This window comes from Castor canadensis, chromosome 11, assembly GCF_047511655.1.
Source record: "Castor canadensis chromosome 11, mCasCan1.hap1v2, whole genome shotgun sequence".
In the NCBI taxonomy this organism is placed as follows: Eukaryota; Metazoa; Chordata; class Mammalia; order Rodentia; family Castoridae; genus Castor; species Castor canadensis.
This window is the reverse complement of record NC_133396.1, coordinates 80,986,626-81,001,096: the sequence shown is the minus strand read 5'-3', so window position 1 is coordinate 81,001,096 and position 14,471 is coordinate 80,986,626. Positions and strand designations below refer to the sequence as shown.

The 14,471-nt window shown below is 44.4% G+C and overlaps 1 protein-coding gene across 10 annotated transcripts in view; it reads right to left on the bottom strand.

The window, feature by feature from the left end:
• Positions 1 to 14,471, bottom strand: part of Rgs8 (regulator of G protein signaling 8) — a 64,049-nt gene that overhangs the window by 15,341 nt on the left and 34,237 nt on the right. For 2 of the 10 annotated variants that reach the window (XM_074047290.1, XM_074047287.1), the window contains exons 2-6: positions 12,370 to 12,443; positions 10,365 to 10,493; positions 8,292 to 8,452; positions 7,762 to 7,863; positions 6,913 to 6,977 (exon numbers count right to left, since the gene is read on the bottom strand). In XM_074047290.1, the coding sequence (XP_073903391.1) occupies positions 6,913 to 6,977; positions 7,762 to 7,863; positions 8,292 to 8,329 (205 nt within the window). In that variant the 5' untranslated portion in view covers positions 8,330 to 8,452; positions 10,365 to 10,493; positions 12,370 to 12,443. The other 8 variants (XM_074047295.1, XM_074047286.1, XM_074047288.1 and 5 more) reach the window with 7 other exon arrangements.

Genomic DNA, 14,471 nt, shown 5'->3' with positions numbered 1-14,471 from the left:
TAGCATGCTTTTCTTCAATGAGCTCAGCTTGGCTAGTATATATATAGCACGATGACATCTTACGAGTGTAGTAGGACTTGGAGGCTGTGAGAGTCTGTGCTAGAAAGGACTTGAGGGATCCTGCAATCACACCACACACGGGACACAAAAAAGCCATCATGCTCTGAGATTGCATGGCTTCTTGTTCCTAGGATGCTGCAGCAAAAGAGGACAAAGGTCCTGCTCCTGCTCCAATGTTCTTTTCTGTCCCATCAAGCAGAAACTGAGCCATGCAACCACAGAAAAACAAATTAGATTATGTTTTGGGCCAGATCCAAAAAATGTTGGTTTCTCACAAGTTCCTGGCAGGTACTGGTGCTGCCTTCCGTGGATCATATTTTGAATACTACTGTTCTAGAATCTTTTGGCATGGGGAGGATAGTGTAGTAAATAGAAGCCCCACTCCATGTTCTAGAATTAACAGCAATTTAGATGAATAATTTAAGGAATTTCATGAGCTGAGAATTTAGTCTGATTGTTTTGGGCTTTCTGCTTAGTGACTGTGTGACCAGTTCAAGATATTATGTATTTTTTTTATATCTCAACCATTATTTCAAAAGGGGCTAATTTTTAAAAACTAAAAGCTTCTGTATTGATCTTGGGTTCTCAGATACAGATGATAACCCTCCAAATGCAAAAGTATATTTTCAATCATCTTAGTCTACTAACCTTGCATTCTCTGAGCCTGGCAGGGACATAAACCCTCCACACTCTGTGAAACCACGGACTATCTTCCAAATAAATGCCCAGAGTAAGGTGCTGGGTCATCCAGGTGTGGAGGCAGGTGTGAAATGACAGAAAAGTAAAAGAGGCGCAGCCCACAGCTGCATTGTAACACTGGGATTAGCTCCACTTACATGTCCAAAAAATACTAAGGGGGGAGGGGGTGAAGGAGGGAGGGAGGGAAGAAGAAAGAATAGAATGAAGGGAGGGAGGGAAGGAGAAAGAGAGGAATAGAGAAAGAGAGAGAGAATGAGAGAGAGAGTTTATTCTGAGTTCTGGACTGAATGTCCCTCTAAAAGCTGGACAAATAACAGGCATATGCCTGAATCTGATGAGGAATAAAAGCAGAGACACAATTTTGTTCCTGTCCTCCAGCAACCAGTCAGAAAAGATCTCCCACAAACTGGGAGCCTTCAGTCTCCTATATACAAGCTGCAGAGCAGAGAGTCTTCTGGGTGTGCGCACACACACACATACACACACACAGCACGCACACACAGCGTACACACACTCACAGCGCACGCACACACATAGCATACACACACAGCACACACACACACACACATACGCACACACAGCATACACATACACACAGCGTACACACACACACATACACTCACACAGCGCACACACACACAGCGTACACACACACAACTTTGGGCCAGGCTACATGCACAACTCACAGACGTCAAGTCTAATTGTTACTGAATAAAAAGAAAAGGATGCCAAATTAACACACATTAGCAATCCTTCTAGTTAATGAAGCCATCAGCAATTTCAATTTCAGTTTCATTTGTTAGTTGGTTTTTTGGGGTTTTTTTGTTTGTTTGTTTTTTTAAGAGCACTTAGCAAGTGGTTGCCTCTCAGACCTCCGGGTGCTTTTCCTCTTCATACTGCATTTGTAAACAAGTATGATTGGAAATAAAAACTACTCCAAATATTTGCCTTCCAGATTTGTCTTCTTTTTAGGTCTAAAAGATAGCAAATTTGCTGTCATTTTGCCTGAGATTTCAGCACTTGCAGTGCTCTGCTACGGAGGGTAGACGCTTGGAACATGGAACCCTGGTCCCTCTTCTGGTTGCTGGAGCCATTTCAGCTTGGAAGCAGCTTTACGTAACCCTGAAGGCAACTCTGAGTCAAACCACCTGCCACAGGTGATTGGTTATTACCCAGCTTCGGTATTTGCTACGGAGAACACCCTAGGACAAGGGGGTAGCTTCTGATACATTCTTTTCCGGCTCCTGTTCCAGGTGAGGAAACAGATTTCCCAAGAGGCTGAGGGACTCCATGAAGGGCCCCTAGCTATTCAGTAGCAGATTGGGTGGGGAGTCAAAATTGGGAACACAGATATGACTACCAGCCAATGTTCTTCACTTAAGTGTCTAAAAAACGTGTTCCCCAAATAAGTGGAAACCATTCTCTAGACTAAAAGCAGCCATTCTGCTCCCAGACCCATTAGGACTTCTAGTATTGACAAGACAGAATTTAACAGTAACAGTGAATGTCAGGATTCTGCTTAAAATCCTGAGGCCACCTAGTGTGGAGAATTGTACTGCATTATGTGTACGCCTGCCTGTCCTCTCCACCAGGGATGGACTGTGTCCTGTTCCTCTTTGTGTCCCCTCCCATCTGCACAGCATAGATTTTGTACATAGTGAACACTAAGCACATCTTTTTTTTAAATAAATAAGTGTCCAAAATACCAGTCAGAACAGGATGGGAAAGATGCTCCCTAGATTGAGAATGAGGAAAAAAATTACCTGGATTTTATGAAATAGAAAACAGAGAGGGTAGCCACCTGGCTGTGGGGAACCTACATAGTATAGGTTCTAGACTAATACACATTTTTCTAGAGCCTCATCATTCAGAGACTCTCTTACTTCTTAGAACATTTTGTTGTCTAATTAGAAGCTCCACACACCTCTCATCAGTGTCCCTCCTAAGGGACTGGCACACATGCACTCCCTTTGGAAAAGCTTAATCAGCCCTAATTGAGTCATAAAAACTAACCCAAAGTCATTGGCCTTTTAGAAAGATGTCAACACCCTTAAGATAACCTGGGCTCCAACTCCTCTGTAGCCTTCACAGGGGAGTAAACATTCAAGTTCTAAAAGCCTGAATTATTCTGCCAGCAATCCCTGAATAAAGATCCCTTTCTTCTCAAGAACATTCACTCCACTGGCATTTTATTTCTCTATGAAACAGAACCTCAGACTCCAAGAAGAATCATAGAACTTCAAAGTTCAAAAAGCCTGTTTCTGTAGTGACTTTACAAAGAAGAAAACTGGTGTCAGCTCCTACTGTTTTAGCAGAATTCCAATCTCAGAAAAGTGTTATTGCATTCCTGGAAATCAGAAGCCTCCCTGACAGAGCAGAACCCAGTGTCATCTGATCTAAGAGTCATTGAATCAAGCAAATAAAATTAAAACTCTTTAATCTCAAACTGGGCACTGGCAGCTCATGCCTATAATCCTAGCTACTCAGGAGGCAGAGATCAGTATCACAGCTCGAAGCCAGCCCAGGCAAATAGTTCGTGAGACCCTATCTTGAAAAACTCTTCACAAAAATAGGGCTGGTGGAGTGGCTCAAGGTGAAGGCCCGGAGCTCAAGCCCCAGTACTGCCCAAAAAAAAAAACCTTTAATCTCCAGGTCTTTCCATTGCAGCAATACAAATATACCCTAAGCTTTCAACCATTAATTTCACCTCCATAAACATCTAGAATGGCTTAATATTAATCATTGGCTACAAAATTCATAATCTTATTCTCAAGGTATATTTATTTTGCATTTGATAAATAAAAGTATCATTTTCTTTTTTTTTTTTTTTTTTTTTTTGGTGGTGGTGGTGGTTCTGGGGTTTGAACTCAGGGCTTTGTTCTTGCACGGCAGAGCTCTACCACTTGAACCACTCTTCCAGCCATTTTTGCTCTGGTTATTTTGGAGATAGAGTCTTCCTTTTTTGCTCAGATTGGCCTGGACCAAGATCTTCCTATTTTTAGGCTTCCATCCATCCCTGGTATGACTGGCTCATGCCACTAATACTGAGTATTTTTCAGTTGAGATAGGGTCTTGATGTTTTGCCCAGGCTGGCCTAGAACTCTGAACCTCCCTATCTCGGTCTCCTACATAGCTTGGGAAGACAGTCATATGCCACTGAGCCCAGCTATTGGTTGAGATGGGGTTTTGCAAACTTTTCTCCCGGGTTATCCTCTCAACCTTAGTCTCTCAAGTAGATAGGATTGCAAGTGCATATCCTTACAACACACCTCCGAAAGCCCAGACTCCTCTAACAGCCTCCACTTAATAAGTTTCCTATAGCAGGTGACAGGTAATAAGCAGGCATTTCTAACCCTGTTTTGAAATAAGGAAACAGCCTCAGGGATTTGAACTTAGTGAATCAGTTGTAAGACTGAACTAAGAATCAAACTTTAAGATGACCTTGAATCAAATCCAGCCAGAAAAGAAAAGCATAAATTGGTAGTGACAATTATTTAGTGGAATGTGACTCCAGAAAAAGTCAGAATAGCCTCATTTAAAAAAGAAAAAAAACCTTACTGTCAAATTCTAAATATTATCATACATATGCCATTACCTTGGCAAAATCATCAGATAGGCTTGCAGTTTGGGGTATAGCCATATGTTATCTATGCTGTATCTATGCTGTTTTATTTTCCTGTGTGGAATACTAAAATGACTATTTGCCTCACAAAACTACTCATTGTAATATGTGCTTATTCTTAGATTTTTACATTTTATTTTAAAATCTAGTCTAAAGTATTTGGTAACATTAAGAACTGGGATCAGAGTCAAAGGGAGCTGTTCATCAAATTGGAAGCATATTATCTGAAGAAGGAGGGACTCCATCAAGACCACCCAACCCTCTGGTTACCATGCTCAGTGAGCACGGGGAGAACAGGTCTGACTCCACCCCAAGGCTTTAACTTCCTTGTACCAAAACATGTTCCCCAATTAAATGGGAATAGCACTCCAAACTCAAGGCAGCCCTTCTCCTCCCAGATCCATTAGGACTTGTAATACTGACATGATGTATTTAAGAGGAATGCTGAAGATAAATGGGACCTCATAAAACTAAAAAGCTTCTGTTCATCAAAAGAAATGGTCTCTAAACTGAAGAGAACACCCACAGAGTGGGAGAAAATATTTGCCAACTATACATCAGACAAAGGACTGATAACCAGAATATACAGGGAACTTAAAAAACTAAATTCTCCCAAAACTAATGAACCAATAAAGAAATGGGCAGGTGAACTAAACAGAACTTTCTCAAAAGAAGAAATTCAAATGGCCAGAAAACACATGAAAAAATGCTCACCATCTCTAGCAATAAAGGAAATGCAAATTAAAACCACACTAAGATTCCACCTCACCCCTGTTAGAACAGCCATCATCAGCAACACCACCAACAACAGGTGTTGGCGAGGATGCGGGGAAAAAGGAACCCTCTTACACTGTTGGTGGGAATGTAGACTAGTACAACCACTCTGGAAAAAAATTTGGAGGCTACTTAAAAAGCTGGACATCGATCTACCATTTGATCCAGCAATACCACTCTTGGGGATATACCCAAAAGACTGTTACTACAGAGGCACCTGCACATCCATGTTTATTGCGGCACTATTCACAATAGCCAAGTTATGAAAACAGCCAAGATGCCCCACCACTGACGAATGGATTAAGAAAATGTGGTATCTATACACAATGGAATTTTATGCAGCCATGAAGAAGAACGAAATGTTATCATTCGCTGGTAAATGGATGGAATTGGAGAACATCATTCTGAGTGAGGTTAGCCTGGCTCAAAAGACCAAAAATCGTATGTTCTCCCTCATATGTGGACATTAGATCAAGGGCAAACACAACAAGGGGATTGGACTATGAGCACATGATAAAAGCGAGAGCACACAAGGGAGGGGTGAGGATAGGTAAGACACCTAAAAAACTAGCTAGCATTTGTTGCCCTTAATGCAGAGAAACTAAAGCAGATACCTTAAAGCAACTGAGGCCAATAGGAAAAGGGGACCAGGAACTAGAGAAAAGGTTAGATTAAAAAGAATTAACCTAGAAGGTAACACCCACGCACAGGAAATCAATGTGAGTCAATGCCCTGTATAGCTATCCTTATCTCAACCAGCAAAACCCCTTGTTCCTTCCTATTATTGCTTATACTCTCTCTACAACAAAATTAGAGATAAGGGCAAAATAGTTTCTGCTGGGTATTGAGGGGGGGAGCGGGAGGGGGTGGAGTGGGTGGTAAGGGAGGGGGTGGGGGCAGGGGGGAGAAATAAACCAAGCCTTGTATGCACATATGAATAATAAAAGAAAAATGAAAAAAAAAAAAAAAAAAGAGGAATGCTGAATGTCTGGCTAAAGCTTTCATGTCTCTTCAGAACACCTCCTCTTTCCCACCCCTGCTCTGCCACTTGCATGTATTTACTGCCCCTGGGATTTTAAAGCTCAACAAATTTGGACTTGTTCATGAAGAAAAAAATGAAAGAGCTGAAAGTTTGATGACAAATTGCCCTCCCCACACCACAACATGCACAACTCTTTCTGTTTCTGTAAGAAATAAAAGACACAACAGTGGAGAATGGGGGAAGTGCAAAAGGTTAGAGATCAGGAGTGGTGTTCTCGTCAGAAATTGGGGGGTACAATGAAGCTGAGATACTCATCCTCAAAATAAAACCAACAGGAAATTTCAAAATGCGGCCAACTCCAGAGAATAATAAAATGCAGAGAATACTGATTTGACTAACTCTTCAGCCAGCACTCTTCCAAGACCTGGAGGGATGTTATTTAGTTTTATAAACAAGGTCTGGGCTGGAACCTAGATTCTCTCATTCCTGTCAAGCCCATCACACCAAACCTCAAGCTAAATTCTCTCTTGCAAAAATTGCTGAGAACCTGAAGACTTCTTGGGACAAGACTTTGCACCCAGAAAACAGAAAAGAAGGCTCTTGCCCCAATGCATTTATATTATCCATTTTCTATCTGTCTGCTTGGGCAGCAGGCTGAGTGGGAGGACCCATACGTGTGGATGCCCAGCACAGTGCCAGGGCCTGGGAGGCAGACAGTACATCTTTTTACTAATGGATGGTTTTTTACAACATGATAAACCTGAATTCTACTCACACTTATGAGACAGAAGCACATCAAAGGAATCTGCCCACCTCGTAGCTTCTTCTGTGGATAATCTCCTAAGAAAGAAGAAACATCTCTCTTTGAGTATTTCTGAAATGATCTTCTCTCCCCCAACCACCACTGAGATTTTCCCAGGAGAACAAATTGGACCAATGGTGGGGGGGGGGGTGTAAAGATCACACCTGGATTCCTGCAAATCTGTTGCTGTAATTTTGTACATTCTTAAGTAATAGCTGAAAACACCACCAGGTGGGATTTCAGTATATTGGCTTTCAGTCCCAGCAGCAAAGCTAAGTAATTGCATGATTTCAAGATGTCAAGGTAAGAGTGGAAAGAAACTGGCCTTGAAGTCAGAAAACTCAGGTTCAGCTCCTGACTCTGTCTCTTACTGTCACCTTGATTTTTTCACCTTTGAAAGGGAGATAGCAATGCCCTTTACAGAGTTGCCTGAGGGTGAAACGAGGTAACAACTGTGACATCATTTAATATGGTGCCTGCACAAAATAGGTGCTGAATACCAAAGATCTGACTCTAAGTGTATTTTTAGAGTAAGTTTGAGTGTTTATTTCCAAATCAAGAGCTCAGATTGACAACTAAGGAGAACCAAGAAGTACCCTTCCCCACCCACAGCTCCATGAGTGACAGGTGCTATGACTTCCTTAGGAGAAGGAGGGTTCCCATTCTGACATCACTGAGCTATACATTCCTCTCACAGCCAGCTGCCCAGAGGCAGGACTTATAGCATCCTGAGCCTTATCTGGCCAGCAACTCACTAGAGACAAATGCCCCAGAGGCACCCTATGGTGGCACCCCAGAATGTTATGTGGAAGGATGACTCACTTGAGAGCACGGTTGGGTTTGTCAGGAAGAATAGCTGTGAAATCACTACACGAGTCTGACTTGTGAGACAGGCATCCAAGTCGAGTCCTCATCCCTTTGTTCCTGCAACAAGCATGGGGGCAGAGGGACAGGACTGTCATGATCACAGCTGTCAGTTCTATGAAGGGCTCCTAGAACTACTGCTGCAGAAACTGGCAACACCCCTCCCCTCCCAGCCCTCGTTGGTCCCGGAAGATTTGATGAACAAGAAGAGAACACCTAGAGAGGCAAGGGAAATGCCCACTTCTTCTCTTGACTACTGGTTACCCTACCCCTAGAGGCTGAGAGGCTTTTTAAAGCTGACAAGGCAAGTTTATGGTAAGTCAGTGAAGGTCATTAGCTTGGAAGAATTTCTAAATTAGGGTTCTCTGTAGGGAAACAAAATACAGTGGTGACAAAATAGCAATCCACATTTTGCTTTCCCACTAGGAGGGCACACTAGCAGCCACAGCAGCAGCTCCTAATTGCAAAGTCACAGAAGCGCAACACACCGGGAATAGAGGGATGCTTGCAGAAGGCAGGGGTGCATATCCGAGGAACAGAACACAAATGTGGGGCTTCAAGGCAGATCAATTTCCACTCAGCTTCTCCCTACTCATCCCACCCTTTGGCTTGCATACACAAATGCCTACAGACCAGCCAGGATTGGCGCCTGCAGACAAGGAGAGCAATGAACAGAATCCACAAATAAGAACCAATATCCCCTCTGTCAGTTCTTAAACTTGCTTAACTAGACTCTTACATTCCTATTTTTATTTTGGCTTATCTCAGTTCGCATCTATGTAAATTTTGGGTATGTACATTTAAATTTCTCCTATTTTTTTATTTTTCAAAAGAGTCACATAATGGCAGAAGCCAATGAGAAGTCATACTAATGTCTCTTTCTGAAACCCAGCATTAGCTCCTATTTACTTTACCAGAGACTGGCAAACCACAGCCCTTCAAGATTCCTGTTTGTGCAAATAAAGTTTTATTGGAACACAGCAGCACCATTTGTTCACATATTGTCTAAAGCCGCCTTCAACCACAAGGGCAAAGTTAGGCAGTTGCAACATGACCTATAAAGCCAAACATATTTACTCTCTGACTCTTGCTAAAATAAGCTTGCTAACCCCTGATCTTTAAGTATGGTAACTTCTTATGTTGAGAGCAAAAGTAAGTGGGAAATGCTTGGTATCATCAGATCAGGACTGCCTTATAAAAAGGGAACTGTCACATGCATAGTGGTAGCAACTTGCCATGGAAATATCCTAGAAAATGCCATTCTGGCTTGTTAAAAGCAAGTCCTTCAGGCCTAGTTTTCTTTTCCTCTTTTACGCAAATCTCAGAACTGGGCGGACCTGAGAGGTTACCTAATCCAATGACTTTCTTTTACTTCAAATGGATTTCCATCCATAACTCTGCTACTTGTCCTCATTCACAGAAATCTTATCCGACTAATGACTACTGGGATGGCATTATATTTGGCAGGAATTGACAAATTTTGTGTTCCACATCACATCTCTGAAGAGCCTCTTAAGGCTGGAACATCCAGGTTTCTCTCCTGTAGAAAATTGGCCTGCAGGTTCCTGCTCCCACCTCTCCTCTCAGCAAGGCCGCCCAGTGAAGCCAGCTACTCCATGGCCTTTCAAAACAATCACTATAGCTCCTTTCTCTGCTGATACAGTCAGCATCTTTACGCTCCACTCATTCTTACAAGTCACAGGGTACCCAACACCAGGCCATGTGAGCAACCGATTAAAGGTCCTTGAGCCATCATATTCTGTGTATTCATGCAAAAATGTCCTGCTGCAGCCACACCATGGGTCAGAACCCAACCTCCAGTGAGCTGGCTCCTTCTGCACTGCCTTAGGATCATCAATCATAAAACAGTCAGGTCACTGCCTCCAAAGATCAATTAAGAGGACTCACAAAAGTGGCAAATCCACACAAGCCATTTAACAAGGTTTAGTGGGGGCCAATGTTCAGGGTGCTACTTGCTACCAAGACAGCTGAGATTCTCCCAAACAGTTTGCACAATGTCTTCAACAAAATCTTTTGTGGGACAAAATGGTTTTTATTTTCTATTTTTCTAGCTGAGACCTGATTATAATCTTCTTAGGTCTGAAGTAACAGGAGCAAAAGCAAGAGTCAAAGGGTAAGTTGGAAGGAAGGAAGGAAAGAAAGAAGGAAGGGAGGGATGGAGGGAGGGAGGAAAAGAAATGAGCCTTTTCCTCATGTGTCTTTTTCTATAGTACCTGTCCCAGTAACTCACAGAGGTCCTAAATGGTTCCATACGAACTCATGCACAGTCCCTCACCCCACCCCATAAGTCACCAACAAAATGTCCTATAAAGTCAGTGGAAGGTCACGGGGCTAAGGCAGGTCCTACTTGCAAGGCTACAACTTCGCAAGAAGCAGACAGGCAAGGACAGTGCAGTCCACAGGAGGCCTAAGGGAGCGGATGCAAGTGGACCACCCAGGGGCTTAAAGGCTTGCGCCAGACTCAAAACAGCATGGGAGGTGGGAAAATGTAGAAAAGAGGAGAGGGGCAGGGACAAGAAGACAGGTCATCAACCCATTACCTGCGTGGCATCAGTAAGGCAGCCATACAGGCATCCGCTTACGGTTACCCCTTGGGCTGGTTTGCAGGGACGTCAGGGCAGGAAATAAGACTGCAGGGCTCAGGGATTTACCCTTTCACGTCCTCTCACCTAAAATCAAAGAATCTGCTGTAAGAGGGGCCACCCTCTCTCATCTGACTGCCCGATACATCCTTCAGAGGACTCTGCAACAATGGAGTACCTCCCCACACACAAACAACCCAGCCCCCACAAATGTCCACTTGTCTTTCACAAGGGTGACCAACCAAGGATGGACGAGAACAAATTGGTGGGTGGCTTCACACTGCTGACTGTTGGTCAGAATTTGCTACTTCCCCAACCATCAACAGAAATTGGGACGTGGGCCCCTGGGAGGCATGGGGCTGGCCAACCAAAAATTACTGTTCTCTTTCTCTTACTAGAGTGGGGCCCAAGTGAGCAGCCAGGGTAGACTAGGGGAAGGGGGCCAGCGCTTGCTCAAAAATAATTTGACTGGATGCTGCTCTGGTTCTTGCCTCCCTCCAAGGGCACCTGCCCCAGGTGGGTGTGCCTGAAGACTCAGGAAGGTGGGAGTGGGAGGAAGATTGGAATAACTCAGATGGAGGCTGTCAGGCATCCTCACCACACCAGTTTGCTCCTTTTATAGGGATCACAGGCTCGGGCTGAAAAAAAATAAATATGCAAGTCACTCTTCCTCCCATATGGAGCTTGCGGTGACCTTCCTCAGCCTGAGAACCGGCCCATTCTTGACCCGAAGCCTGGGAGGACAGGGGGTGGGGGAGGGGGTAGCGAGGTTGAGGGCTGATTGACTTATAGGCTCTCTCTCCTGAGTGTTCCATTCTCTTTGCTTTCGACCCATTGTTCCCACAGAAGAGAACGGATAGGAAGAGACACTGAAGAGAGCAGCCTATCCATAAAGGGTTCCCCTGGGGGAACTCAGACACCAAACAGAGAATCCATTTTAAAAGAAACCTAATTTAGAGAGATAAGGCTCCTATGTGAGCTACACCATTTAAATTGTTTTGGTATTACTATGAACATTTCACAAATACTTTTTATTATAGTTAATAAAATAAAAAGATTATTTCATTAAATCTGAAAAGAAAAAATTAGTTAGGTTTTATGTAAATGCTATTCTTGTATATTATGTTCCCTGGCAAGAGGGACATTTCCTCAATCATTGTCCTAACTAGGTTGACACCTGCTTGCCCAGAAGTCATCAAGGACCTCGATAGCCTTAAGGTCCCTAGAAACCTAGCACCTAAGCCTCACTTTCTCTAGTTTGTGGGATATACCCCCAGGGAGTGGGGAAGCCCCTACCAGGGAGAGGGGAAGCCCCTGCCAAGGGCTTCACTATCCTGGAGCTGAGCAGAACCAGAGACTACTAACCACATATACCACAGGCAAGGTCATTTAGGGGAGGGGACCACTCGGCTCCATCCTTTTGCTGTCCCTCTTCCATTCCTGCTGCCAGCCCGCACTGGCTTGCCTGTGCTGTCCTAACACCTGCTTCTCTCTCCTCCAAATCTACCACTACCCAAACTGCCTCTTAGACCCCTATCACTCCTTCGATGAGCTCAGCCTTGAACGCCTCTAAATAAGAACCAGAAGGACACTCTGACCCAACTGTCTTGTCCATTCCAGCACCTCAGGGCTCTTATCCCATTTGGTCTGAGACTTCTGGGGACAGAGGAAGGAATTACCTTGAGCCCAGGAAGTTCGAAAGTGTGACTGCATCCACGGTGCATGTACCCTTGTAAGTGGACACCAAATCACAGGTGACTGGGGCAGGCAGGATGGGACAAAATGGAAAGAGAGGATACTCAAGAAAAAGCCGAAGATTTATAAAGAGGAGAGATGCTAAGAGCCCCAGCAGGGAGAAAGCAATCAATATGCATGAAGAGGCAGGTTAATTAAATATGGATAAAGCAATCGGTGCACATGGACACCCCAGCAAGAAAGGAGAAAAGCAAAAAGCAATACTCACTGTCGTGGACCAGTCCTCATGGCCTGCAGGTCTTTGCCAACTGGATGGTCAGAGAGGCTGCGGGTTAAGGAGCTCTGAGGAAAGAGCAGATCTTTCTCTTAGCAGTGAAATCCTTGGCAGATGAAGGGCATGTTTGCATGGACACATGGGCACACACACACACTCACACTCACACAAGCATGCATGCACAGCACACCTCCCACCACTTGAGCCAGGCAGCAAGGAGCCCCACTGAAAGCTCTTCACTCTGCTTGTCACATCCAGTAAATACTGAAGCAGCCTACACCCAGCGGGCGGCAGCTCGGCTCCCGGGCACAGTCTGCACGCCCATTTTCCTTGGCAGGATGCAGGAGATGCCCCTGAGCAGAGCTGACCTGGCACACTTCCCGCACCTTCCTCCTCAGCCTCACTAACCTGAAGCTCCTCTGGCTGCAGCTCAGGAAGAAATCCCCACAGCCCACAGCTGCCTCTCTGCACCCAGCACAGAGTAGGTATTAACTCTTTCGGGCCACAGATGAGCTGAAAACCAAGTGTCCAGGGGACTCTCTTCTAATGAGCTCTGCTGCTGGCTGAAGACTGGTTGCTGCACATGGAACAGGGAGCATAAAGATCTTGCCCCAGACAGCTGCTGACAGCAGGAGCCAAGCCGAATCAAATCTCCTAATGAGCCAGGAGGAGGGGGGATGTCTTGCTGGGTGTGATGTGATATGATAAATGCAGAGAGCAAGAAAGCTACAGGGCAGGTCACACATCTAAATTCCACCCCCTTTCTCCTAATTTCTATTGTGCTACACTACCAAGCCAAACCACACAGCCCTAAAATTACCCCTCTCTGCCACATCTCAGCTGTCCCCTTCCTATATGGAGGCATCTCTCCCCTAGCCCATTTCCTCCCCCACCCCTTACCAGAGCCAACCACACTGCTCCCCACTTCTTAATGAGAAATTTCCACCTCCTCCGCCTCCCCAAACGTGCATATTTCCAACTCTGTGCTCCTGCCTCTCACCTGGTTTTTCCTACAGCAGAAACTCACCTCTCTGCCTCATCCATCACCTAGCAACTTCCCCCTACTTAGACTTGTGATGGAGCGAGGCTTTCCCCTTTGTTCTGCCCAATCTGTATATCATCCCTATTTTTCTGTCTCTTTTCCAGTTTTTCTTTCAAATTGCTTTACCTGCATGGATCTTCACGATGCCTGATTCCATTCCAGAAAAAAGATCCTTTTTGCTTTCCCTCCTACAGGGGTTCTCAAGAGGGGTGCCCAGACCAAAGGCATCAGCATCACCTGGGAAAGTGTTGGACAGGCTGGTTCTCCAGCCCCACCCAGAACTACAGCATCAGAAACTCTGGGAATGGGGTGCAACCTTCCAGGTGACTCTAATACATACTAAAGTTTGCAAACTTCTCTAGGATTAAGCTTATCTTCTGTCTGTTAGACTCTGAGTCTCCACGTCTACCTAAGTAGAACCAGCTCCAAATACACCTTGTCTTTGCTGAAAGTCATTTCTGAAACCTAGAAGCTAGTAGAAATTTCTACAGAAGGTGATTGCTTTACCATAAAGGTAATAGATTCCATTCAGTTAACTTTTTAAAATATAAAAAGCAAAGCCAGCTGTGATGGTATATGCCTATAATCTCAGCACTCCATTGGGGAGGATGAGGCAAGAGGACCACGAGTTCGAGGCCAGCTTAGGCTACACAGTGAAACCCTGTCTCAAAAATGCAAGAAAATGTATAAAGCCTTTTCATGTATTGGTCTCTCAACTATCCTATACCATAGTCAGAAAGGGTAATATTATTCTCATGTTACAGATGAGAAAAGTGAGACTGGACATGATGAACTGCCTTTCTCAAAGTGATACAACACACAGTGTCACATTGAGAAAGTTCTAAGTGTCAATTAGAACTTGATTCTAACTAAAGCAGATACCTTAAAAGCAACTGAGGCAATAGGAAAAGGGGACCAGGAACTAGAGAAAAGGTGAGATCAAAAAGAATTAACCTAGAAGGTAACACCCACGCACAGGAAATTAATGTGAGTCAATGCCCTGTATAGCTATCCTTATCTCAACTAGCAAAAACCCTTGTTCCTTCCTATTATT